We start from the raw sequence: 27,461 nt of genomic DNA, 5'->3' as shown, positions 1-27,461 counted from the left end.
TTACTAATCCTTTCAAAATCTAAATCCCCATCAATTTCAGGATATTTAGTTTTTTAATCTGTCATAACAGCAAACCCCACCCAGTACTTATATTATTTATAATTGTTTAATAGTTAATAAATTATAATTAATATTGCACCATTATATATGGTGGTTTTAAACAGCTCAAATGAGACTGTGTGTATATATATTCATGTATATTTATATAAATACATATATGTATTTCCCAGCTCCTATAATTCTTGAGTAAATTCAACTCCAATTTTATTTTTCCCAATGTATGCCCCACAGCATCTTAAGTGAAAATATACCCATATGGCCAGTGTGAGTCCTGTTGGGCATTACTATGGATTGTGCTAATATTTTTTTTCACTTAGCTCAATTCTTCAATCATTATTTACTAATTATTTTTAATTATTTTAAAGATTTAAAATAAATTCATGAGTATAGTATTTGACTGCATTTATGTATGTGCACATCATGCATTCTTGGTTCCAAAGGCCAGAAGAAAGCACAGAACCCCTTAGAACTAAAAAATGTTTGTAAAGAGGCATATGGTTGATGGGAACAGAACCCACATCCTCTGAAACAGTGGCAAATGTTCTTAACCTCATCTCCAGTCCCCATTTATTTTTGAGACAGGTTTGCAAGTTCCCCAGGCTAGTCTCCATAACTTGTTGTGGCCAAGTATAACGTTGAATTCCTGACCCTTCTGCATACAACTTCTAAGTGCTCTTGTATGACTTCTTTAGCAAACTTTGCTGCTGCTGCTACTGTAGCCAGTCTCTCGTCATCTCATCCTGGCCTGTTAAAGAAGACAGCAAATGTTTAGATTGACCAAGGTGGATTAGATGCTCCGCCATCATAAAGCAGATGACATTAACGGTTGAGAAAGAGTTAAAGGATGAAGTGGCAGAGGCCACTCTCTTGTTCAGTTTGGCAGCATCTAATTGGGCACTTGGTTTCAGCTTTGAATCACAGCAAAAAAGAACAAAGAACATAAGAAAGGCATGGAAGACTTTGCTCATTGTTTCTCACAGTGGCTTCATTCTCGGGAGATTTATTTTTATAACATCCATTGGCTTATGAGTTGCAAAAGATAAATGCAAGCTAATGGATGTTGCAGGCTAATAGGATTTTCTGCTGTTCATAATCTTCCCAAGGAGAGAAAGCATCCTGGAGACAGCTTGTGTTTCAGGAATCTTAATGTTACTGTTACACACCTTTTCATCCCTTCCACAATCTCTATACTTACAAGTTACAGAAGTAGTAGGAAACTCCTGGCAATTTCTCTTATACCTATTCAGTGTAATTCGCCTTTGTGTTTGAGTCAATAACTGGGAGAACAAAACACCATTTACAAGCCAGTCATATTATACTCTAATCTGTTTCTGTGTGTTTACTTTTTCAATGTGAAAAACACAGAGAAAAAGTGCTATACTTTAATAAGTTTTCTAAGAAGGATGTTAATTCCAGGTAAATTTTTAAAGGTTCAGCCATAGGTGTTACCTAGCAGTTACACAATATAGTCACTTTGGCAACCTATGAAGCCACAGAACAAGGCATATTACATTTGTTTATTAGTCTTCATTTTGGTTCTACCATATAAGTAAATGTCCTATAAATTCTTTTTTAAAAATCATTTTTATATTATTTGAAAGTTCTACATATTGATACATGTTTTAACCATAGCCATCTATTACTACCTCTCCAATTCTCCCCAATCTTTTCTCCCCATCCTCCTCCCATCTTCAAGACTGCTTTTCTGACTTTTGATTTTAATAACCCCAAGTTTTATTAGTGCTGTCCATATGCACGTGCTAACTTGGCAAGCTGACAAACTGCATTATAAATATTTTCTATTCCCATAGACTTATGCTGCTTTCAACTTTGGTCAGAATAGCTTCTTTCTGCATTGCATAACAGTTAGTGTAAAGACCCATAACTGACCTAAGTGCTGATTATAAATACCTCTTGGGTGCTCATCTGAGGATAGGTCACCCATGTTCTAAGAACTCTTGACAAGTGCAAAAATCTCGATTAAAAGGGGAATTCTTGGCTGCCTAACAGTACTGTGAAAATAAAAAAAAAATGTTTCTTGATATTTATATCATAACTTAAAGACCTAAGTATATTTGATTAGTAATATATACATGTTATGGTTACACATATTTTTCTTTTTACGTACATGGGATAGAAAATTGTTATTAAGCAAGAATAAAAGAAAGATACTGAGCTATATAATATGCCTTCTAGGGGTATACTGATTGCCAAAGTAGATACATTTTATAGCTGCTAGGCAACCTTTATAACAGAACCTTACAAACTTCTACCTGGAATGGAACATCTTTTTTTAAAACTCTTACTAAAGTTTAGCACTTTTTTCTCTGTATTTTTCATAATGAAAAAGTAAACAAATAGAAACATGGTAGGGTCTAGGATGATTATTACCAAATTTTATGCTCAAAGTTCCAGAAATTCTATAATCCTGTCTTCTTTCTATCAGACATTTCCTATCATCTTGAAGGAAAACATCTGTATGGAGAAACAGAAATGTGAAATAAGGTAATTTATTACATCCTTTGCTTATTACATCTCTATACTCTTTATACCCAGTACAGAGCACTTTGATAAATCTGAATTTAAGGAACCTAGTCCTCTTGCTAGACTCAACCCCAAATTCTAGGATGTGATTACCTTGAGACCAGCTGTGATGTACAGATGAAAAATGATTTCACCTATGAAAAAAAAAAAAACAAAAGTCATGATAGCGGTGACCTCCTCCAGATCAACGACGGAGCAGGTACTGGGCATCTGAAACCATTAACTCATATCTTTCTGGGTGAGATACTCTCCCTCATCTCCTCCCAACTGTTCCCTCCCCTACTTCATTCCCTTCCCCTTCCCTACACACATATCTCTTTCCCCTCTTCCTCCCAATAACTTCTTTCTCACCCTTTTTCTCTCCCTTATCTACTTCCACTTTTCTCTTCTTCCTGCCATGATCTCCTCCTTCTCTTGTCCCATTCCTCTCCAATATCTCCATTGATATCTTCCAGTTGAAGAATTATGATCTAGGAAATATATCACAATGTTAATAATCATATGTTTATTAAACAGTCAAAAGGTCAGTATCCTATACTTTTTTATGATAAACAAATTTTATAATTAAGAGAAATGGCAAGGTTTCATAGCATGGCATTTATTTGACATTTATTTTAGGGTGCAATAAAAGAACACGAAAAATTATCAAATAATGTAATGAAAGGCAAAGTAGAACACATTAAAATAAAAATATGGTTTCATTAGTTTTCAATTACACAGTATATAATGATGCAACTTTTTAAAATACTATATTAAACACCTTAATCATAAATAATACTTTTTCTCATAGAACAATATGTCACATAAAGAAACTAATTTGGTACTGACAGATATTTTTAAATATATTTTTTCAAGCAATTACATTTCACAATAGAATGTTTCCGATAGTATTATTACTACATTTCTATGGCAAAGTAATGAAGGCACAGCTAGTGCAAGCAGATTTAAGTCCTTAATCTTCTGTGCTGAAAAAAAGAAAGAGAAAATACATATACATTGACATTTAAAGTTTTGCTTTTTCAGGCAAGAATTTGTCTAACAAGTTTGATGATTTGCACAGATACAATCTAATAGGAACATGACAAAACGAGTTCACAAAACCAACACTGTAGCACCAAACAAAACATGCTTTGGAAAATTAACAGTAGTTTACCCATTTTGAAGAATATTACAACAGGCAAGGTAGAATAACAGATGCATAAGACACTATTTTAAGACAGTACCAGGAAAAAGGAAAACACCAGACTATAAGAAGCAATAGTGTTCAGATTATAGGGCAAGTTTTGTCTTTTACAAGGTTAGGTAAATCTGTTTCACTTCTGCTTGCTTGACTTTTTAATGTTCTTGAAAAATCTTTCAGGTTGCCTTTTTCACTTGTAGTACTTCCTGTTTCCATAATCCCTGACATCATGGTAATAGGGATCATTGATTTCTCCTGTGAAATAAAAGATTGATTTCAAGATAACATTATCATGCAAAATTTGACCAATTTCAAAGTCCTCATCAAGTATAGCATCTTCTCTTGGTTCCAGCTTCCCAATCAAAGGAATCTCAGGAGGACTAAAGAAATTGAAGAAGGATGCATTACGAACCACTCTTGGCTGGACTTCAGTTTCTCCAGTGGCAGCTGGGCGACTCCGGGTAGTTTTCACTGTCACATCTTTTCCTAGTCTCCAATCTATTTTGCAGCCTTTGCACTCTTCAATTTCCCATCCCCAAGCAAAGAAAGGGTCATAGTGATCTGGTTTCGACCTTATTATGTATGTTTTCACCAGGAACTCATTTCTGAAGTATGGGTTAGGCAAGAAGTGAAATTCAAAAGTGTAACTTACAGGCTGGCCAGGATTTGAGAACTTCAGGCTAACATCAGATAAGAACTTCAAAATGGGCTCATCATATTTCTGAATCATAGGCCCAAGCTTATCAACATTCTTTAAAACAGTCAGCCAGTAGTCAGGAATGCCTTTAGGATCTTCTCTCTTAGGCTTTCTCTTTCGAGCCCTTTTAACATTACCTCCTTCTTCAGGCCTTGTCTCAGGAACTCTTTTTTGAGCCTCTCTTACTGGAGCCCTTGCTTTAGATTCTTCTGTAGGCTGATCCTTATTTTCTGCATTTGCCTGGGGAACTTCTTTGGGGTCTTCTTTTTCTTCAGGAGTTATCTCTATATAATCTGTAGAGTCTGCCTTTTCTTCAAACTTTACCTCAGGAATTTCTTCAGAGGCTTCCTTTTCTTCAAACTTTACCTCAGGAATTTCTTCAGAGGCTTCCTTTTCTTCAAACTTTACCTCAGGAATTTCTTCAGAGGCTTCCTTTTCTTGAATTTCTTCAGGTACTTCTTTTGGAATTTCTTTTTCTTCGGTTTTCACCTCAGGAATTTCTTCAGGAGATTTGTTTTCTTCAACTTTTGCCACAGGAACCTCTTTTGGAACATCCTTTTCTTCTTCCTTTACTTCAGTTTTTTCTTTACAGCTTTCTTCTTCTTCCTCACCCTCTAAGGGTGGCATTTCATTAGGTGTGTCATCCTGCATTTCCTCATCGCCACTGAACTCTTCGTCTGAATTCCACTCACATTCTTCTTCTGTAGGCTCATATTCTGCATTTATGATCTGAAAACGCTTATCATAAAGAGGCTTATTGAGCTCAGCATATTTTCTTTCAAGATCATGAATTGCCCTTAAAAACAAGGTGTCTACCTTGTCACACTCATCCTGAATATTTCGGAGTGCCTGCACCCGATTTCTCACTGCCTGAGGCAGCTTATCCATAAAATATTTCCCAGAGGGATGCCGCTGGGCCCTTCTGGAAGGCTCAGGTACCCTCTTCTTTCGGTATACTTGACTGCCACTGCTGCTGCTGCTGCTACTGCTACTGCTGCCGCTGCTGCTGCTGCTGCTGCTGCTGCTGCTGCTGTTGCTGCTGCTGCTGCTGCTGCAACTAGAGGTACTGCTAGAGCTATTGCTGTCAGATTCTTCCCCAGAATCACTAGCTGAGCTAGCCATCACCTCTTCAGCAACCCCATGGGCGGCAGGTTCTGTGATCATTTTAGGATCCGCTTCTGCCATGCTGCTAGTCCCGCACACCTCTTTAAAGTGGTGACAACAGAGATCGCACACCCAGAGATGGGCAGAAATGACTCACGGACGCTCTGAAGGCGGCTGCGAAGGCCCGGGCGGTGGCGGCGGCGGCGGCGGCGGCGGTGGCGGCGGCGGCGGCGGCGGCGGTGGCGGCGGCGGCGGCGGCGGCGGCTGCGGCGGCTACGGAGACAAGCGACAGGCTACCGGCAGCGACAAGGACTGCAGTGACAGCGCCGGTGGCGCGGCCGGGGCGGGGCCACGGAGGCGGCACGCAGGAAGCCGCGGCAGCGGAAGCCGGTCGGGAACCTTGGCGACAAGGACTGTTCAGCCGCAATAAACCGGGGCCCAGACGTGCTGCAGTCAAATGGCGCAGTAGCGAACGCAGAATGGGCTTCTGGGTTAGGATGGAGAGCCCCTCCCTTTGCTGACACCCCTCCCGTTAATTTCGTTCCCCGGATGTCTGTAGTCGCTCCTCATTTGCTGAACAGATTTGAATGACTAGTGTTACGGCCAACGAATGGCCTAAGGCCACAGCTCTTTCTCCTGGCTCCTCCCACCTTCCCAGATACTCCTTGGTGGCTAAGGAACAATCCCCCCCCACCCCCACCCCCCGACCGGGTCTCTCCTAACAAAATTCTCTCCTTATGTGGTTTTTAATTCAAAGGGAGAGAGAAAAAAAAATTAAAAAAAAGTCGTAGACATGAGGTAAAAATTCCAGCGATAGTTCCTAGCAACGGAAAAAAAACGAACCCCTTTGGCTCAGCAGCCCAGAATTCCTGTTGGACAAGGCCTCCACACCGCGAACCGTTAATGTTAAAAAAAAAAAAAAAAAACCTCTAAGTGGCGTCATTGCATAGTGTGACTGGATGATTGGGGGGAGGGACACGCAAACAAATATTCTATGAGCATGTGTTTAAACACTGGAAAAGGGGGGAGTCGTTTATTGGCAGAGGGGGGAGGGGCCAGACAGCAGGCATATTGCGTTCCACGTAGCAGATTTAATAAGTGCTGTCTGTGATGTTTGGCAAGCCTGGTTTATCTGGTTTATATCCATCTACAAGGTTTGCGAACCCATGTTGCCGTGAGTCAGTCACACCATTTTTTTAAAATCGTATTTCTGTTTTAAAGCTGGCATTTATTACTAAATTGCCACGTAGTCCTTTCCAATGCTTGCCGTAAAAAATTAGATAAAACAAAGGGGGTTAAAATGTAAGGTGGTATTTTTTTTTTTTAAAGCAGAGGATTTGTTTCAGACTTTTGTGCAGCAGGTTTCAATTCCACGAACAGCAGGATGGGAGGTGGGGGTTGTTATAACGTAAGTGCATCATCTGTAAGCGTTTAAGAAGTCATCTGGCACCAATTTCCTTCTAATTTGGAATTGTATCCATATTAAAAGGATGATTTACAAGTCCAGCAATATGTAAAGAAACTTTTGCTAAATGAAGTTTAAAAACAGATATTTGCTATTTTTATTTACAGGATTCAGTTCTGCTACAACCAAAAAGACCAGTGTTCACTTTCCGTTGAAAGGTAAGGACGTATTAGCACCCTTTTTTATGAATGATCAGAATTGCACATCTTAAATAAAATTTCACAGAGCTGGCTTGGCATATGTATAAGAAAATAACCTACTTAACAAAATGTGCTCTCCAAACTTGATGGTAGTCTATAAGTGTTATGTTAAAATAAAAAAATATACTCCATTATTATTTTCAAATGGTGACAAGTTTTTGTGCCGTACTTTTCATTACAGAGTTTGTGTTTTTCATTTAGTCACTTATTTTTAAGTTAAGAAATTGGTTTGAAAATAAACTTTTATTTATCTGTAGCTGTCAAATTATATGTGCATTTTAAAGATTAATATTCAGTATAGAATATTCTGATGATAGTGAACCTTTAATTATAACAACCAAATGATAACCATTTTAATATGTTGATGCATTTCCTTCCAGAAGTTTTCTTATGCTTGTATACACTAGTTTCTTTATGTATATTCTTTTATCTGTGTGACATCATATGATGGTTAGTAATTTGCTGATTTATGGCTATATTTTCATAGGAAATAATCAATTCTTTATTTTTAAATAGATCTATATTTCACTATAATTGTCTTGAACTATTTAATCAGAGTCATTTTGTGGGTACAATATATGTATATATCCTGAGTATCTGTAGTATGAATTAGTATATACTTCAGAACATTAACATAGTATGTATTCCTAGATATTGGAATATGAACTAATTCTTATGGTTATTTAATCATTTTGTACCAGTTGCAAATGTCCATGAAGATTATTAAAATATAAAAGGTATTAGAGTTCCTCCATTTTAGTATTCAAACAATTATGCCTGTGTCTTTCCTGTGACAGGTATATTAGTAATGAATGCTTATCTTTTACTTTTTGCTTTGTAATTTTATTGATAACACACACTATGTAAATAATAATTCAATGCAATGGCCTGCATGATAAATATTGTACTTCCATTTATCTGTAGTTACAGTAATAGACATTTCTAAAATAAAGATACTTATATTTTAATATTTTATAGTAATTTAATAGTGTAATTTACATGTTAACTTCTGTACCATCAGAGATTAATATTTCTGAGTCAGTTTTGAGTTAAGATCTAGATTGGTTTATTTTCCTGAAGTGGGTCTGGAATACGAGAATCACACATGCTAGGGCACTTTATCACTGACTTGTAAATATAACCAAAGATATTTAAATTTTTATATTGGTAGCTACCTATTACTTTTTGAAATACTTATTTAGTAATCTTTTCATCTGTACCTATTGAATGTGTTTATGTACCATGTAAGCTGAGTCAATTGGATCAATTTCTACATTCTGCTCTTTTTTTATTGAACACAATTTTCAGAAAATAATGCAAGAGGGCAAATTTTTGTTGTTGTTTTTATCTCGTCACACTATGAATCCCATGATGGCCTCAAATTTTCTGTGTATCCCAGATTTGTTTCAATACTATGGGACTTTTAAGGTCAATTTGTATTTTTTGAAATTACATGTTGATTGAAATAATTTGGTATATTAAATACAAATAATAAATCAGATGTAACTCGATATTTCCAGAGATTACTACTATTCTCATTCAAGTAATATTTTTGTAATGATTTTTCAAAGCTATAAACATCATTTCTTAGATTAGTAGTAAGATTGAATATCTTTTCATAGTTTATTTTCCATTTAGCAATAATTTATTATCTGCTTCTTCCCAACTGAGTTAAAAAAGAATTAATCCATGTTGAACCTAAAAGGTAAAGTGACTTGGGCATTGAACTAATGAAACCATGAATATTTTAGAAAATATCATTGCTATAAATGCCATATAAATCTCTTTTATAGGGTTAAGTATAAAGTATATATTTAGAAGATTTTTATAATTTTAAATTATGAATTCCTTTTCACATACATATTTTGTAAATTCTTTGATGGGAAAGAAACATATAAAAAGTCATACAAAATAATATTTATGAATTTTATGATTTTATGATTTTTTTCTATAATCTTTGAGTTTTGAAATTAGATGACAGTTTCTAATCATAGTACTCTTTCATGTACTTTCTTCCTTAGGTATTATATAACATTTTGATGTATTATTTATTTGATATAATTAAATTCATACACACATTTCTTCATGTAATTCATGTAAGCAGTTTAAGTACACTATATATTTTCTACTATATATACATGCTTTAGTTCCAAAACATTATGTGCCTAATTTTCATCAGAAGATAATGTATAAACTGCTTACACAATGAGTGCTCTGTCTGTTCTTTTATCTTGTTATTGTTTATCTAATACTAAATTACAGTCTTTAGAGTAGATAATGTTTATCACAGAAATTGTTAGTTACACAGGTTGTACATAACTCTTTGAGAACTGTTTATAACTTTCCTGATAAGAATATATGCATAGACCCTTGTATTGTTATCTCTCTCTCTCTCTCTCTCTCTCTCTCTCTCTCTCTCTCTCTCTCTCTCTCTCTCTCTCTCTGACACACACACACACACACAAACACACACACACAATGGCAAGTGTGTCAGTGTTTGTTCAATTACAAATATCTATAAGACAATGCATAGGCAGATTATTACTTTTAAGCTTTTAAATTAAAATTGTGTAAATTGTATGTGTGTGAATGTGTACACATGTGTGTATTAGTGTGTGTGTGTGTGTGTGTGTGTGTGTGTGTGTGTGTGTACTACCTGAAAGTGCATATGGAAGTTAGAAGACAAATTTGAGGAGTTGGTTCTCTCATTCTTTCATGTGTCCAGGTTAGCATGACAAACATTTTTACACACTGAGCCTTGCTACAGAGACCAGTTCATTTTTTTTTTTATTGTTGTGTCATTTTGGGATGAAAAATCATCCTGACAGTGTTACCTGACTAAACTAGTATCCCATTCCCTATTTCAAAAAACTATTAAAATACAATGTACACAACAAACTTTAATAAATCTATATACAATTGACATCATCTCTGACACTCAGATAGTAGATTTTTTTTTGTTATACTAAAATTTTTCTCACACATGTACATATCTATGATTCCTCCCTCTGTTGTTTTATAACAATTAATATATTTTAGGGTCCTATACACTAATTTTCATTTTTTTGCTATTGTAAATCAACATTATCATTGAAAATTCATCTCTTTTTGCCTTTATTTATTCTCTAGTACAAATATTTCAAAATGTATCCACTTTGTATGTATCAAGAGTGTTTTTTCTATTTTTTACTGAGTAGTGATATATTTTGTGTAAGAACACTAATTTATTCTTATTCATCTGTGTAAGTTTAAGTGTGTGAATAAAGTTGCTATGATTCCTTTGTGAACAAGTATCTATATGAACAAGGATATATATTTTTGTTTCTTTTAGAAAATATTCCTAGGATTGGAATGGCTGGATCAAATGGTAGGTATATTTTTGCCTTCATAAAAAATCTATTTCTCATATAGGTTATTTTCAACTCTACCAACAGTAAAAATATTTTCTATGTTCAGGGTTTTTAAATATAACATCTTGATAGGTATGTGGTATCATAGTCTTGTGGTTCTTATTTGCATTTGCTAATGACTACTGATGTTGGGCATCTTTTCATATGCTGATTTGCCAATTACATATGTTCTGAGAAGTGTGTACTCATATTTTCCCTATTTAAAAATAAGTGTTACTTACATTGCTAGTATTCTTTGAGTGATCTTCTATAATGTCTACGTGAGTCCTTCATCAACTAAAAGGTTAGCAAATACAGTGTGAACTTATTTTATCTTTTCTCAACATTGCCTTTAATAGTTTTCAGAAAGGAGAAGCTCTTTTTACAATTAAAATGAAGTCCAAGTAATATTTCTTCCAAATACCATGTGTCATCCAAAGTCACAGATACTATTCTTTATCATTTTTTCTATAAATTTAATGCTTTTAAGCTTGATACTAAGGCTGATGTTTTGATGTGTGACAAAAATATATGGATTGAAATCATTTTAATATTTTTCATAAAGATATACATAACTGGTTCAATTTCAGGAAACTTTCCTTTCTCCATTTATATGAATGTGCACAATTGTCAAACATTATTTGTCTGAATATATGTGCTTCTATGATGAACCATTGTGTTATGCTTTCTACTGGTTTTAATCCCCCAATTGATAGGCATACATTTATTAGATACATTCAGGAGAGAATAAGAGCCAGTGTGGGATAACAGAATTTCATTACAATGGAGAGAATTAAACTGCAAAATTTCATAATTGGCCTTTCATTTATTCTTCACATGTTTAAGAGACAGAAACAGACAGCAATATCATAAACCTAGAGAACAAATAAACATAAAAGACAAGTTGGTTTATGGAGTTGCCAGTGTATACATATATACAGCATAACTATAGAAATAGTATTTTGCGGTTTTCAGCAGTGTAAATAATATCTTTGCTTTCTTAATCCAGAGGCCTTTGTTTACTACAATTGAAATACAAATAAATTTAAGATAATATAATCTATGATTGAAAACTAATAGTAAAATTATAGTTTGCCATTTCACAAAATAATTTTCATTATAATATTGTACTTCATTCTTATTTCTTTATAAAGTATACAAATGAAGTGAATGTGGTGTATAGACAGGTTTTGATATATCAATATCAAGATCATTGATATAATGATAATTTAAAAGAATTTTAAAGTACAATTATATATATATATGTAGCAGGTAAGATGATACATATGTATGTATATATTTTTACATATGCATTTTACACTAGCTAGATCATAAACTGCTAGATCATCTGTTCACATTTCTGGGCCGGGTTTCTGTGTATGTTTCTATTAACTTCACTAAACATAATGTCCTACATGCTCATCTTTGTTGTCACAAATTACAAGATTTCTATTGTTTTTTTAATGCTAAATAGACTTAACTTTTTATGCATTCCAAATTTTTTTTCCTCCAGTTTATGGTCACTTGGATTAATATTCTACCTTGCCTATTTCAAATAATGATATAGTGAATACAGACACTAGCTGTTTTCCTAACATACCGATTTCATTTCTTGAACATACTCATTTCTGTAATGGCTTATTAATTTACTCACTTTAACAGTGTTAAAGGTTACCCTTTGTTCTCCATCCACTGGCAGTGGCACAAGGATTTATCTCTATTGCTTGTCCTGGATTTTTTGGAAGCTACATTCTTGGCATGGATACCTTGCTCAGCCTAGATATAGTAGGGAGAACCTTGGACCTTCCATTGGACAATGTGTATTATCCTCTTGAGGACTGGGTGGGGGTGGGGTGGCAGTGTATTTGAAGGGAATAGGAGGAGGGGAGGGAGTGAGAACTTCGATCGGTATGTATAATGAAAAAAAATATAGTTTGTTTTCTTGTTAAAAAATAAATGTGATAATAAAAATAATGTAAAATCATAAAAGGGATACATTTACAGTGATATCCAAAGATTTCTTTCTTAGAACACCCATCTAAAATATTTTACTATAATTCCAATAAAGTATATATTTTAAAGTATAAGTTTATTTGTCTTTTACATAATTTATTGAAGGCAGAGGAAAATGTCAAATAACTTAAGCAGTGTACAGTATTAATATGTATTTAACCTCAGTAACATATTCAAAAATTTATACTTTATTTGGATATAAGGAACATAATATATTGATATTATCTGTCAACTTCAAGGCAGAATAAAAGAAACACTTTAGCCGGGCAGTGGTGGTGCACGCCTTTAATCCCAGCACTCGGGAGGCAGAGGCAGGTGGATCTCTGTGAGTTCGAGACCAGCCTGGTCTACAGAGCTAGTTCCAGGACAGGCTCCAAAGCCATAGGGAAACCATGTCTCGAAAAACCAAAAAAAAAAAAAAAAAGAAACACTTAATTTCATTATATGACTATGTTAAGGGAAAAATAGTCTCATGGTTGTGCAGATAGCCTTGCAGATTGAAATAAATTCATATTCATTTACTGTTCAAAATTGTTCATTTTCATATATATACACAGAGAGAGAGAGAGAGAACACAGTCTTATCTTTGAGTTAAAATGGAGAGATTTGTAATAATAATAATAATAATAATAATAATAATAATAATAATAATATTTTCTTTTCTTAAAGTCATTTTTCATAGGTAGACTCTGAAGTCAATTAAATCCCAGACTTTGCTTCTGTTCTCTTTCGTTACTAACTCTTCTAGATACTGGGCAGTTCAGTTCACTTTACTGCATCTGTTCTTAATCTTTAAAAGAGGACTACCTATGGATCATTACATAGAGATTGAATAGTCTTTGCTGCTTTGTATTTTGTTATCATGAATTTGTAGACAGAACCTTTCTTGTTATGATTTCAAGCACCGCTATCAATTTCTTCTGTATATGTTCTAATTGTTGTTTTAGACATAATCCACCTTTCAAACTGTAATTTGCCTGAGGGTCAAAACACAATGTATGTTGGGTAACCTCTTGTTATTTATAACATTATTTGATCCAGATAGTTATAAGGTCATTAAACAGTTAGCCTGTCTAATATTTACCTGTAGAATCTCCTCTTTCATTTCAACACCTACCTCAAATCACATGTTCAATGAAATATCTAATGATGAAGATATGGTTTAGAGTTTAAGTGCACTGACTGTTCTAGAGGAGCCAAGGTTGATTCCCAGCACCACATAAATGCTCTCAACGGTCTGCAACAGCAGTCCTCGGGGCTGTGTTCTCTTCTAATCTCCACAGACACCAAGCACACATATGGTGTACAGACATACATGGAAGCAAAAAACCCCATACACATGCAAATAAAATAATAATAAAATATTCATTTAATTTTGAACATTATAATCTGTCCCCATTCATCATGAAGAATTTCCGGCTCCTAAGCTACACATTTTGTCTTATCTAAGACAAATTTACTTTATCTCATGGCTCTGTATATTTTTATTCCATTATAAATATGTAACATCAAGTTTATTTGCAATTACATATAAATTACAATAGCACTAAAATTGTGAAACAATAGCTTCTGTTCTTGATATTTGTTTATTTAGTTATTTAATTTTCTAAAGGTTTATTTATTTATTTATTATGTGTGCTATGTTCTGCCTGCATGTATCTTTGCAGGTCAGAAAAGGGCACCAGATCTCATTATAGATGGTTGCAAGCAACTATGTGTTTGCTGGGAATTGAACTCAGGACCTCTGGAAGAGCAGGCACAGTTCTTAAGCCCTGAATCATCTCTCTATCACCCTGTTCTTGATATTCATAACCTCTCTTTTAAAATTTGTCTGTATGCTATGTGCTCTGTTTGCCTTTTTCTCTCTCTTTTTTTCTTCCTTCCTTCCTTCCTTCCTTCCTTCCTTCCTTCCTTCCTTCCTTCCTTCCTTCCTTCCTTCCTTCCTTCCTTCCTTCCTTCCTTTCTGTCTCTCTCTCTCCTTTTTTCCGTCCTCCCTCCCTCCCTCTCTCTGTCTCTCTCTCTGTCTCTGTCTCTCTCTCTTTTCAACAAGGTGTCTAAAAGAGTTGCAGGACAGCCAAAGCTGTCTATATAGCTCTGGCTGTCCTGAAACTCTCTACATAGGCCAAGCTGGCCTCAACCTTAAAGAGATTCACCTCCCTTTGGCTCCCAAGTGTTGGGATTAAAGGCATGTGCTACCACATCCAGCAGTGTAAAATTCAATGAAGTGTGTGTGTGTGTTTGTGTGTGTGTGTGTGTGTGAAGTAAGCTTAAATTTTCAGCCAATATATTTGTTTTCATTTATTTTTCTGTTAATAACTTCTCAGTTAATTAGTTCTCAGTTGTTCTCCTTGGAAGTGAAAAGTATTTGAGAGGTAAAGAATTGAATGTTATATTTACTAGATATACTTTTAATGTACATTATAGGTGTTTCTGGGTATTCGTCACTACAAAATTTGAGGGTTACTGTACTTATGTTTGTTATTATGTATACAATAGATAAGTGTTATTAGGATTTTTGTTTAGAAGTAGATCACAGAATAAATACCACTTTCATGTGCTCTAATAGTGAATACTTATCCTCAGCATTATGTAGAAAATGGTCATAGCTGTGAATGAACAATAATATGCAACTTAATCATTTTTACTGTAGTGTTTGATTGAATGTATTTCTTGAACTGTAACATTTTAGTTAACACAATAAGCAGTTCCTTTATATTCTAACTTCTCAAAGTCATACATTTTTATTATTAAAAGAACCTAGATATAAAAACAGACAATCTGACATTATATGTTTTATTAGAGCATTACATTTAATGAACAAAAATGTACTTCTAGAACTACAACTAAAATTTAGGTTAGTCATGGCGACTCTTGTATTTCATTCTTACCTTTTATATTCTTATAGAATCATCAGCTTTAGGAATCCCAGTCCTCAAGTTTCTCTGATTTACACAAAAGTTTTATAGTGAACTAACAAGGAATATAAAAGCTAAGTTACCTTGAGAAAAAGATGGGATTCTTTCATTCTAATTATATCCAAAGTTGATGCCAAAGTACTTTATTCAAAATTAAGTGAAAAATATCCCAGAAACTTTTCAACATAATTATCAGTAGGAACAGAAGGATCCTTTACTTTGAGTAATTGAAATTACCTATAAAATGTGTGAAACCATTTTGAGATTCACACAGTTAAATATAATCTAGTATCTACAATTTGTTGATACTAGTTGCTATATGAAATTAAATTTCTTCTTCCTGTGCACATTTTTTATTTAGAAAGATGAATTATATATGATCCATATCCCTGTGAGTGTCTCATTAGCACAGCTGTACAGACAAAGTAACAGAATTTAATTCTTACCACATTATTGCTTTTATGGCCATGGATAAGTCACATTTCTCGGTAAAGTTATTTTCTTATTCATTATATATATATACACACACACACATGTGTGTATGTATATATATACATATGTGTATATATATACATACATACATACATACATACATTGTACCATGTGGTAACTATATAAAAAAGAAAATAATGATGAAGTCTGGAGAAATGGCTCAGTGGTTGAAAACACTTGTTGCTTTATCAGAGAACCTGGGTTCCATTGTCAGAACAATGGTGCTTCACAACAACTGGAACTCCAGTTCCAGGGTATCTTATATTCTCTTGTGACTTCTGTGGGTGCCAGGCATACATGTGGTACATAGAAATACATGGAATTTAGGGTTAGGGATAAATAAAATACACATAAAATAAATTAATTAAAAATGTTGGTAGTTTATGTAAGTTAAAAACCAGTAAGTGTTGTCTATTATGCCTTTTGCAGGTATATTTAGAGATTCCCATCTCAGTTAAACATGCATGATCCAGCATTAAGGCTAATGGAATTAATTGATCTGTATTTGATATGTTGTACAAGTGTGCCACCTCTTTCAAATTAAGGAATACGTAAAACTTTCCTTCTATCTGAAAATTATACTTTTATTAAATAACAATGGGTATCTTTGGATCACTCATTATGTCCTCTGGTAGGCATTTTTCTCTTAAATTATATTCTTGCATGTAAAGAATAGCAATGCTTCAGTAAAACAGTATTAATGCACTCAATGTGAAGATACTTTATACTTTACTGTTTTCTATCTCAGTAATGAAGGAAGAAGAGTAAGGGCACCATGATTGAATACAAGTACCAAATAAGACAGTTGTCTCAAAAAGCAGTAACTGATTCAGGTCTCATAAAAAAATATTGAGTGTTGAAAAAGAAACATGAAACAGTAATAAAGCTCTCTAAATCTACTTCTTAAATGAATGTCTTAAGATAGTGATAAACAATTTTTAATCATTATATTGAACATGCTTCTTGTATAACTAATATGTGTTTATGAAGTGTTCTTTGATTTCAAGCAGCCAGAAAGTTTAATTATTACTATTTCCTTATCTGACATTATGAGAGTGTCCCTATTTTCTATTTAAATTGGAGTAAAAATTAGCTATGGAGAAAATTACACAACAGTTTAAATGGTTGAGCACTCTGGTTAATGAAGCTAAAACTACATCTCATATATTCTCTAATTCTATGTGTTCTTCTAAACAATATTTGTTTTATGTGTATAAATGTTTACTTTGCATGTATGTGTGTGCACTACATGTGTATAGTGCCTGCAGAGGCAGGAACAGAAAATTGTAACTGGAGTTATAACATGTGAGCATTTGAAATTTAGCCCACATATTCTGTAAGAAAAGCCATTTGCTCTTATCTGTTTAGCAATGCCTGAAGCCCCATCTAATTTTATACTTCACTATGTTTACAATATCTTATGCCAAAGTTTCACATTTTTGATAGCGTAATTTTAATAGTATCCAATTCTCTGTAGTCATATTGAGATGGGATTGATAAAATACATACTAAACTCTTAAAACACTGAGAGCTTTCAATCAGTCCTTTCTAACTTTGTATTATTATAGTAATAATTGCTCAGTATTCCTTTCCTTTGGATATTTTACTCTTAGAGCATATTAAATTTGTATGTGTGTGTGTGTATGTATGTGTGTGTATTGTAAATACTATAACAGAAGCACATAGGTCACTTTTCATATCTACTCACCTATGTTATTTTCTAATGCATTTCAACTACCCCGGAAAAAAACAAGCCGTTGCCTCATGTATTAGTCTTCATTCTCACATACAGTTTATTTTCAAAAGAACGTAAATATTACTAATAAACTATTTTATCACTTAATCACATCACAATTTATATATAAATTGTCCACTTAACTTGCCAAATTTAAAATTGTATTACTGGCACACACACACACAAAAAAAAAACATTAGTGCACTCGATTTGTCAGGTTTCTAGAGTTTTTTAACAGCCAATTTCTAAATATTAATACCTCATTCAGTTTGTTAATTGCTATATAGCCATAACATAATTTCAAAGAAAAATTCTCTAATATGTTTCAATATCTAATATTGTTAAGAAATTCCCTTATGTAAGTATTCAGTTTTGTTAGTTCTTTTAATCTAGCTATTTTAGAGAATAGTTATGTGAAGTTATTTTAAATGGAGTAGATATTTAAGGTATTTCTTCTTATCTAAGACCAAGTAGTCAGCCCTCAGATTATATCATATGCATTAAGATAACATTATGTAGATTATTTATGTTATATTTGCATGTTTATTAATATATATGTATTAGGGATATATGAATATTGAAAATATACATAATGAAAGGCAAATGAAGAAATTGATAACATGAATTTATAGAGACAGAGCAGGGGAGTTCATGACAATAGTCATTGGGAGCTTATAAAAGTGAGAAATTATGTAATTATAGTTTCCAATAATATAGAATTTTATAAAAATTTGAAATAATTTGAAATGAATTTTGAATTTTTGTTATAACCTTTGCAAGTGAGACATCATCTATATTTCAATCTCCATTTTCATGAATTATTGAAAATAGTGCCCACAAATTTCTTCATATTTTAAAAGATACTTTTGGAGGAATTTAATGCATTTTAGTACAAAAGAAATTAAGAATTTTGGTCATGATGAAAATGCAACAAAGACCTAAAGAAATTTTTTGTTAACTTATAAGCAAGGGTGATTCTTAAGAGTGACTAAAGATGTACAAAATAGTGTGTCATATGAAAATGACATGCAATAAAATTTGTAAATATGTTCTCATATATATATATATATAATCTGTATTAGGCATATAAATGATTTGCTTTTGTATTTAAATCCATAAAATTTAGTACAATTAGAAGAATCATGAACCTTTATTGTTGTGAGACTTTTCTTGAATTTTAAACTTTTTTATTATATTTGTATTTAAGAAAAATGTTAAGCCATTACTGAATAATGTTGAACATTTTTTTGTTTTTGTTTAGTCATATTTTATAAAAAGAACTGAACAAGTGTCCAGTTACTACTTTTCTGAAATAGTTTCACACAAAAACTACCTTTTGTTAATGAATCCATGCTTTTTTCTTGAAAAGTTGAAAGCTTTGTAACTTTTTTTGTAACACACTATTTCATTAAATAGTTACAAAGTTATCAAAGGCAATATTCCATTTCTTATTCCTTTAGTTCAAAATCTGCACCAATTTTCTAGAAACTTGGACTGCTTTTTTTTTAAATTTTCCATTTATTTTTTTTTCTGCCTTCTCACCCACACGTGTGTGTAGTTTGGGCGTGTGTGTATGTGTGTGTGTGTGTGTGTGTGTGTGTGTGTGTGTGTGTGTGTGTGTGTGTGTGTGTGTGTGTGTGTGCGTGTGTGTGTGTGTGTGTGTGTGTGTGTGTATTTTTTCCATGATGTATGTGTGAAAGTCAGATGACAACTTGCAGGAGTCAGATCTATCCTTCCACTATGTGGCTTCTGAAGATCAAATTCAGGTTGTCAAACTTGGCAATAGATGTCCTTACTCTCTAAGGCAACTCAATAGTCCTTGGACAGCTATTATTATTATGTAAAATTGTTTCTAGATCATTTGTTGCCTGGAAAATGATGATTATTAATGGTATAACCATTTATCTAAATAGTTTTCCTTTACTCTGGTAGGAAATATGTCAGTTGATATCTACAAATATCTGTCTAAATTTTGTGAAATCTTTTTTTTTCTTATGGTTTCTATGATGTTCTGAAGAAATTTTCTGCAACTGATATACTCCTAATTTAGCTGAAAATTATGTGCACTTGCATATAGGTTTATAATGTGCTTACTAAGAGATATTGTTTAATTCTGTAACATTAGTGCTTACTAGACTAAAATTTGAAATCCCTAGAGCAAAGATATTATAAAATACCATGAAATCCATTAACGGGATGCACATTTTGGAGAGATAGCTATGGCAAATGACCAAACATTTCTGTATCTGTTGCTCATGGGTTCCAACCTCCATTTCGTTATCCAGATATGTCACATCCCATCCTTATTATTAACCTCATCTTTCTAATTGATCCAGTTACATATAGCTACCTTCCTTCACTTCCTAACTATATAATACTGCAATAATCTTTCCAAAATATTATTGTCTTTGTGTTATACGTTTGATCCTGGAAAATCTTTACTGAGTTTTCAGTGAACAAGAACAAAATGAAGATAAAGAACAGGATGAAGATTAGATTTTAAATCTTGTCCATGCCACACAGTCCATAGTAAGTAAAATTTTGGAACTTAAGTTTCCAGAGTAAAATAAGTTTTCAGAAAAAATTCTAGAGTAAAGAATACTCATATGTAACACTTGCTACATGTGTGGTCTTCGAAATCTACTCAGTTAACCTTATGATATCTCCTTATCAATGAAATGTGGAAAATATTCCATAATTATAAGGATTTATTAATTATAAACAACATGACTTTGGTTAAGATTTTGCATGTATATTATATGATACAAAATGAAAACACTACTTATCCATTTGATAGTTACTTTATCTGTGCTAGCTCAAATTATAAGCTGAACAATAGAGAGTCAAATGTATGCTATCATAGTTTATCAGGCTAACTAGTGTGAATTAGCCTTTATAAACCAGTTTCTCCTAGCATACTAATAAGATGGTAGATAGTGTCTCAATTGAAGGAAGTTAATATTATGCCTAAAACAATTGTGTAGAGGACTTCATCAATTTGTAATAAATAGAACAATCATGATGTCAAATCTGAAATAAACTGGAATGTCATTTATTGTCAACTTAATTACTTGGAATTTTGCTACAGTGAAGTAAGCCTCTGGTCATGATCCCACTGGACTCTTGTCATAAGAAAATATATACAATGAGATAGATTAATGTCAAACAATCTATCAAAAAGTATACATCAACCATGAATGAAAATCACAGTTCACATAAGTGCTTAGTAATTGGTTATATTAAGAAGTATAGACTACTTTATTTGACATTCATACTGATTTATTTTTTGGCCTCAGCATTTGTGAGTTTAACTTTCTCTCAAATCTTATGAATAAATCCAAATTCTCACATCATTCCTTGTAATTCAGTATATTTCTTTTATTTAAAATGGCTCAAGATATATTTTAATATTCAAGAGTACATATACATTTTTATTCAAGACTTAAGTCACTGACTAGCTTTTTCTTCATTGATCTATGATTCTAGAATCTATGATTCTTTCTTAATCATAGATTATATTTTTGAATGGCAGTCTTTTTTTAACCTTACTCATGTGTTTTAATTTCCATAGCTAGACTTGTAAGCGTAACAGATATGATCAGCTATTATTTATTCATTTCTTCCTTTATACCACCTACTATAATGTTAAGCTCATAAAAAGGCATGCATTCATGATACTGAATACAATAATGAAAATCATTCATTTAAATAAACACTTAACACTAATATAATGATAACATATATATTTAGCAATTTAGTGGTTGCTTTGAAGGCACAGAAATAAAACAAACATGAAAGTTGCTTTAGGAATAGCTTTGAATATAATTTTAAAAAATATTAAAAAAGAACATGAGAAACAAAAAAGCTATTATAAAAATAGGTTAACACTATCATGTGTAAACTTGATACATCATTGCTATTGACATAAGATATAAAAATCAAGGCTTAAATAGATAAATGTTAGGTACAGCTGACTAGGTATTTGGAGATCTAAGGATAAAATAAAAAGGATGAAAGAAAATAAAAAGAAACATTATGGTAGAACATATGGAATGAAAATAATTTTCAATGATAGAGCTATAAAATTAGGTTTAATGCAAAGGAGAAAGACAACATTTTCAAATTTAAAAATTTTGGTAACATCAATAGTCCAATTAAATAAAATGGTCTATCTACAAATTGAACACTAATCAGTGATCAACAGTGATGAAGGTTTTTAAACCTAAAAAATGATTATAATATACTCTTCAGTGATAGAAACACCATGCACGTAGTATTTAAATAACAGAATGTAGAAGTAAACGTCCTTTTCTTATGACCTATATTGCTGCCCCTGAAAGTTCACTGATATATGAGATTTTTGAGCTTCCTTAAGAAATGACTGTTTTATTAATGATCTTCACGGAACTTGCTCATGAGAAGGAAAAGGAAGTGAAAACAAATACTTAGACTGAAAAGCAGTGTTAATATGATGTTAACAGGATGTAGAAGATGTATGGTTTCAACTTATCATGATTCATAGTATTCATATTTAGTTGATTTTTCTGACTATAATGTGATGACTAAATTATCACAGTGAGCAGACTTGGTGACAGTTCTATAATCCCAACCCTGAAGTGCTGACAGAGGAGGCTCCTCACAAGTTCACAGCTGGCCTACCTGCATAAGAAGATACTGGTTAAAAAAAAGCATTCCAAAAACAAAAACTAGAGAAATGAAAAACAAAAATCAAATGAATCACTGTGGATTATGCTGAATTATTCATGTTAATTCATTGTCTTTGGTACTGTTCAGAATCTTCTCTCTTCTCTCCTCTGCCCTCCTTTCCTCTCTTCTCATTTCCTCTCCTCTCCCCACCTCTTCCCCTCTCTATTTCTTCATGTATACAAATGCAAACATACATATACCTATACATACAGCCAAGGATGAGTTGAAATTCATTACGTAGCTCATGGTAACCTTGAGTATAATGCACATGCTTTGGCCTTCAAAATAGTAGGATTCCATCAGAATTATACTATTTTTTTTCCTTATAAGCTGATACTACCATAGTTTAGCATGCTAGCTATCATGAACTAACCTTCATAATCCTGGTTACTACTGACATATTGATATGATTGTAGCTACGTGTCTCCATGGAAGGAAGCACACAGTGTGTCTACATGAATGATCATGCATGTGGCAACACCTGGCTGTTTGTTAGCAAGAAAATGACTATTTGATGTGAGAGAATATTATTTTCTGTTTTCTTTAAAATTTTAACAAAAATTACACTATGATAATAGTATCCTAGATGGAATTCTTCCAAAATGCTGTGCATGTACAGACCTTCCCTACTTATTGGCAGAAGTGAATAAGAATTGATGGTGCCAAAGATCTGCTAGGGGAAAAGTACTACCTCTTCAACTCTCAAAGTCTACCATCTCTGGGAACTCAATTAATGACTTCTAATACCTCTCTAAGAAAAATCCATCACTGGCAACTCCAACCTTTCCAATTTCACTTTACAAACACCTGACCATGTAACCTTTGGATTCCTGCTTCTTTCATTACTCTCTGACATACAACACCTCTTTAATCACCTACTTCTTGAAACCCTGTGCTCCCCTCCTCACATCCTTAACAATGTACAGCTCCTGCTTCACTATCTCCCCTACCTACCTACTTGAAAATGGTTTCATCCACTTGCATAATACTGTTACCTCCACTTTTGAAGCACTGTACCCCTTAAAACATCCTGCTAGAAATCCTTGATCACACTGCCTCCAGAATACCCTAAACACCCTCCTGTGGAAATTCCTCCTCTCAAAATTCCCACTTCCTCTAACCCCTGGATATCTCCTCATATTATTAATTTTCCATCTCAAGAAATATTTGCTCTCCTAGACATCTGTCCTCCAGAATGTCACACACACACACACCTTATAAACCTGTACTTCTGGGAAGAATCTTCTGCTCAATCCTTCAGGTCATACATTTTGTAGCACACATGATTCTGAAATCCCTGCCCCCACATAGGGAGCATTCCTTCTACTCTTGTAACTCTTCACCTCACCATGGGTATCTCTATTATCCTTGGGTATCTGAGCTCTTTAAACACTTGAATTTCTCCAGTATGTGGAATTTTGGTTCACACTGCTCTACCCCACCTTCTACTCTTTTATGATATCCGATAAAATGATATGATATACCTCTTATGAAATTACCAAGTCTTACTACTGCCACTAAAACTGAAAAGAAACATTCTTTGTTTGTTTGTTACTAACAGGGTCTCCTTGTGTTTCCACCTCACAAGTTAAACATTCCTCCTGGTTCAGCTTCCTTGGTGGCTAAGACTACAGGAAAAGAATAACATAAAAATCAGCTTTTCCCAAGGTCTCTATTACAGTCTCTAAAGCTTATGTGGTATAAATAAATCATGTTGAGCTTCCTTAAATAAATATATCTTTCTATATTGAGTATATATGTGAAAGACAGTCCAGGATTGGGGAAAATAGAAGAGGGAACTATAACTTTCAGGCTTATAAGCATGCAGAGTCTGTTTCATTATGTATACTTTGTTTTGTTTTAGTTTTTTTTTTAAATATGATTTCAACATAGTGTCCTTGCTGTCTGGAACTCTCAGTATAACATAGGTGGGCGGAGAACTAGTTATGGGAATGAAGCTGCCATCAAGTGGGTAATCTTCCTGTTTCCACACTGTGCTCTTGGATTACTGATTTCTGTTATCATGCAGAACTCTAAGATCTATAGTGTCCCACAGGACTCTACAACAGGTGTTCAGTGAACATTATTTGAAAAGTAGATTTATTTTCAAAGCCATTGTTCGGTATTAGGCTTTTTTTCCATTACTGACAAGTTACTGAGACCCCTAAGGGGCATCATTTTATATTGTAAATAGTTTGTCATATATATCATTACAATTGGAATTTGTGGCTTTAAAACTAAAATACATTTTAAATGCTTGAAAATAGTAATCACAATACTTTTATATGCTACCTAGTTATAATTTTCTTTAAATATCATATTTTTCAAATGAAAATAGTGCCAAGAAAATAAGACTTTATGTTTTCAATTTTTTAATGCACAACTTAATACTTTTTATATGCCCTTCTACATTTAGTTTTTTGTAAGGTATATTTTAGGCAGAAAAGAATCTTAAAGATACATATATACTTCAACCACATTTTGAGGTTCATTCTTAGATGTGTTATTATTACTAGAAATCTTTATGTTAATAAATTATATGTACATTAAAACTTAGGAACAATATGGAAAATAGAAAATTAATTTACTCCATAAATTAAAGTTTATATCAACTCCTCAAATACTCAATAGAAAAGAGAGACAGAATAAATATTCTGGAGGTAGTGTTAGTGTGGACCACTGCATTCTACTCATGATATGGCAGGACATTCTCAAATTCTCAGCAGTTGACTATACATGAGAAGAAAAAGTTTGTGCCTTTTGACATTCTATCCAGAAGGGGAGGGGCTCAAGAGGCCCATCCCCTGAGAACTTGTAGGAAGTTAACAGTTGCTAGGAGAAAATGAAAATTTTTCTGTAGTAGTGTATATCATGGTAAGTTATCCATTCTATAAATGACCCTTAAACCACACTCCTTTAAATAACCCTTAATAAACTGTCTGGGTAACAAAACCAAAATGGCTTGAATATAGAAGGGAAGTATTTGAGAAATGGAAGGAAAAGAGAGAGAGTAGAAGGGGGCAAGAGTGTGCAATGGAATATGAATTTTGATTGTATTCATAATCAAAATACATAAAATGATTTCATGAAAATATAATAATGAAAACCCATTATTATCCATAACTATTTTATGTTAATTAAAACTATTATAATAGCTATAATATTTTATTAGTTTCTTAATTTTAAAACACTAAAAATTTAATATACACAATTATGTGATTGATGATGGAGTTTTATGAGGCCAGGGGAAGCTAAACAAGTATGGGTAAAAAACATGAAAGTGGAAAGTAATTTCTATTGCTTTTCTCATAGAACATACACAATTGAATAAATGACTAATACTGAGAAAATACTTATCCACGTTATTCAGCGGTTTTAGCTGAATAAAAGAATGTTTCTTTTTCCCTTCATTAATTTTAGTTGCAATTTTTGTTATTTTAAGTTTTCTTTCTATAACTTAGATCTTATTAACAAATTACCAGAAGGATTTTAACAAACTATCTCATTTCTTTCATGTATGTTAAATGGGAAAGAACCTGAAAAAGAATTTAAAAGGAGTAATCTGGAGAGGTGAAAGAAGTGTGAACAATCCAGATTCCAAGTTAGGTAAGTAAATGAATAAGAGGGAATGATGTGCTTTTATTTGGTGCTGATAATGAAGCAAAGAAGAATAATAGTGATCAAGTCATTGCTAAAATGAACAGCTGAAGTTGCTCCTCATACTGGGTTGCCTTGTGCAGCCTTGAAAATCAGGTAGGTACTTAGTTTTACTCCAAATTGATATGCCATTTTTTGTTGATGCTCATCAGAAACCTTCCGTTTCCTAAACATAAAAAAAAAAATGAGGAGTATATTGAGGGCTGGGAGCAGAGAGGTGATAGGAAAGAGACTTGGAGGAAGACAGGGAGGGGAAACAGAAGTAAGGATGTAAAAAGAGGAATAAATGAATAAACTAACAAGTGAATGAAATTCAACAACAAAAGAAAACATAATCTTGTTAAGGAAAATAAGAATATTTACACTACTTCTCAATGTTAAATGTTGTGAGTATTAAAATAAAATGTATAGCCGGGCGGTGGTTGCGCACACCTTTAATCCCAGCACTCAGGAAGAAGAGGCAGGCAGATCTCTGTGAGTTCGAGGCCAGCCTGGTCTAGAAGAGCTAGTTCCAGAACAGGAACCAAAAAAAGCTACAGAGAAACCCTGTCACGAAAATGAAAAAAAAAAAACCAATAAAATAAAATGTATAAAATTCTATCAAAGTATATCTATGAGGCCTGGCAGTTTTCAGGGTTATAAAAAGACTTCTCTAAAGTCATGATTGTGGAAGGAAACACTATGTGCAAAGGCCCAGGATAGAAAGAATGTGGTATATCTGAAATATTGATGAAAGACTATTTAGTTGAAATTTTTGGCATAGATTGTTTGCTGTGAGCCATAAAGGTCTTTGATTATAGGTATTGTGATCATGAAAAGAGAACCAGCCAAAACTGAAAAGTAATAAGTTATATCTTAGTTGCTGTCAGGCCAAGGACATCTTAGAAACTCTATATGGAGTTAAGCAAAGGGATTGAAATAGAGGATCACAATTGGCCCTTATGCAATAGTATTATATTTTTATCTAATTTAATTTGCTGCTGTAAATTTATAATATCCATATGAAAGTGAGCATCAATTAACTGTCTCGTGCTGCACACTTCAGCTGATTTTTCTATGGCCATGTTTAAGGCATTGGCCATGGTTCCTGTTTGAATAAGAGGTCGTAGCTACTGCAAGCAAGATCACTGCAGTGTTTTCTGTAGTTATTTCAAAGTCTCTCTTTATTCTAGTGGGACTCATAAGCTCTGTCTTATAATAACAGATAACTTTGGCAATAGGCATCCATAAGAATGCAAGGAATACATACCAAGACTGCATGAGAAGCTTCTTTAGGATTCCAATGGGCATCCAGCATGCAGTG

General features: G+C 33.3%; 3 protein-coding genes across 6 annotated transcripts in view; 1 reads left to right on the top strand and 2 right to left on the bottom strand.

Annotated features, from left to right (window-relative positions):
* Positions 1-502: 502 nt before the first annotated feature.
* Positions 503-27,240, bottom strand: LOC121440327 (trithorax group protein osa-like). The gene is made up of 5 exons (XM_041641144.1): positions 27,199-27,240; positions 5,743-6,111; positions 2,956-3,074; positions 2,698-2,738; positions 503-805 (listed from the first exon to the last, which is right to left on the bottom strand). The coding sequence occupies exons 1-3, from the start codon at positions 27,238-27,240 to the stop codon at positions 2,970-2,972; spliced, it is 516 nt and encodes a 171-aa protein (XP_041497078.1). The 3' UTR covers positions 503-805; positions 2,698-2,738; positions 2,956-2,969.
* Positions 3,192-5,843, bottom strand: Nap1l3 (nucleosome assembly protein 1 like 3). Its single transcript, XM_041641142.1, has one exon. The coding sequence runs from the start codon at positions 5,664-5,666 to the stop codon at positions 3,975-3,977; it is 1,692 nt and encodes a 563-aa protein (XP_041497076.1). The 5' UTR covers positions 5,667-5,843; the 3' UTR covers positions 3,192-3,974.
* LOC121440323 (protein FAM133A-like) overlaps positions 6,344-27,461 on the top strand; it is a 31,602-nt gene continuing 10,484 nt past the window's right edge. For 2 of the 4 annotated variants that reach the window (XM_041641135.1, XM_041641139.1), the window contains exons 1-4: positions 6,344-6,993; positions 7,158-7,208; positions 10,582-10,617; positions 26,035-26,107. The gene's annotated coding sequence lies outside the window, so the exon portion shown is untranslated. The remainder of the gene's footprint in view (positions 6,994-7,157; positions 7,209-10,581; positions 10,618-26,034; positions 26,108-27,461) is intronic. The other 2 variants (XM_041641136.1, XM_041641137.1) reach the window with 2 other exon arrangements.

The sequence above is a fragment of the Microtus oregoni genome, unplaced genomic scaffold (assembly GCF_018167655.1).
Source record: "Microtus oregoni isolate MIOR12 unplaced genomic scaffold, Mior012 000067F_002, whole genome shotgun sequence".
In the NCBI taxonomy this organism is placed as follows: Eukaryota; Metazoa; Chordata; class Mammalia; order Rodentia; family Cricetidae; genus Microtus; species Microtus oregoni.
Note: the sequence above shows the minus strand (reverse complement) of the source record. Positions and strands in the feature narration are given on the sequence as shown.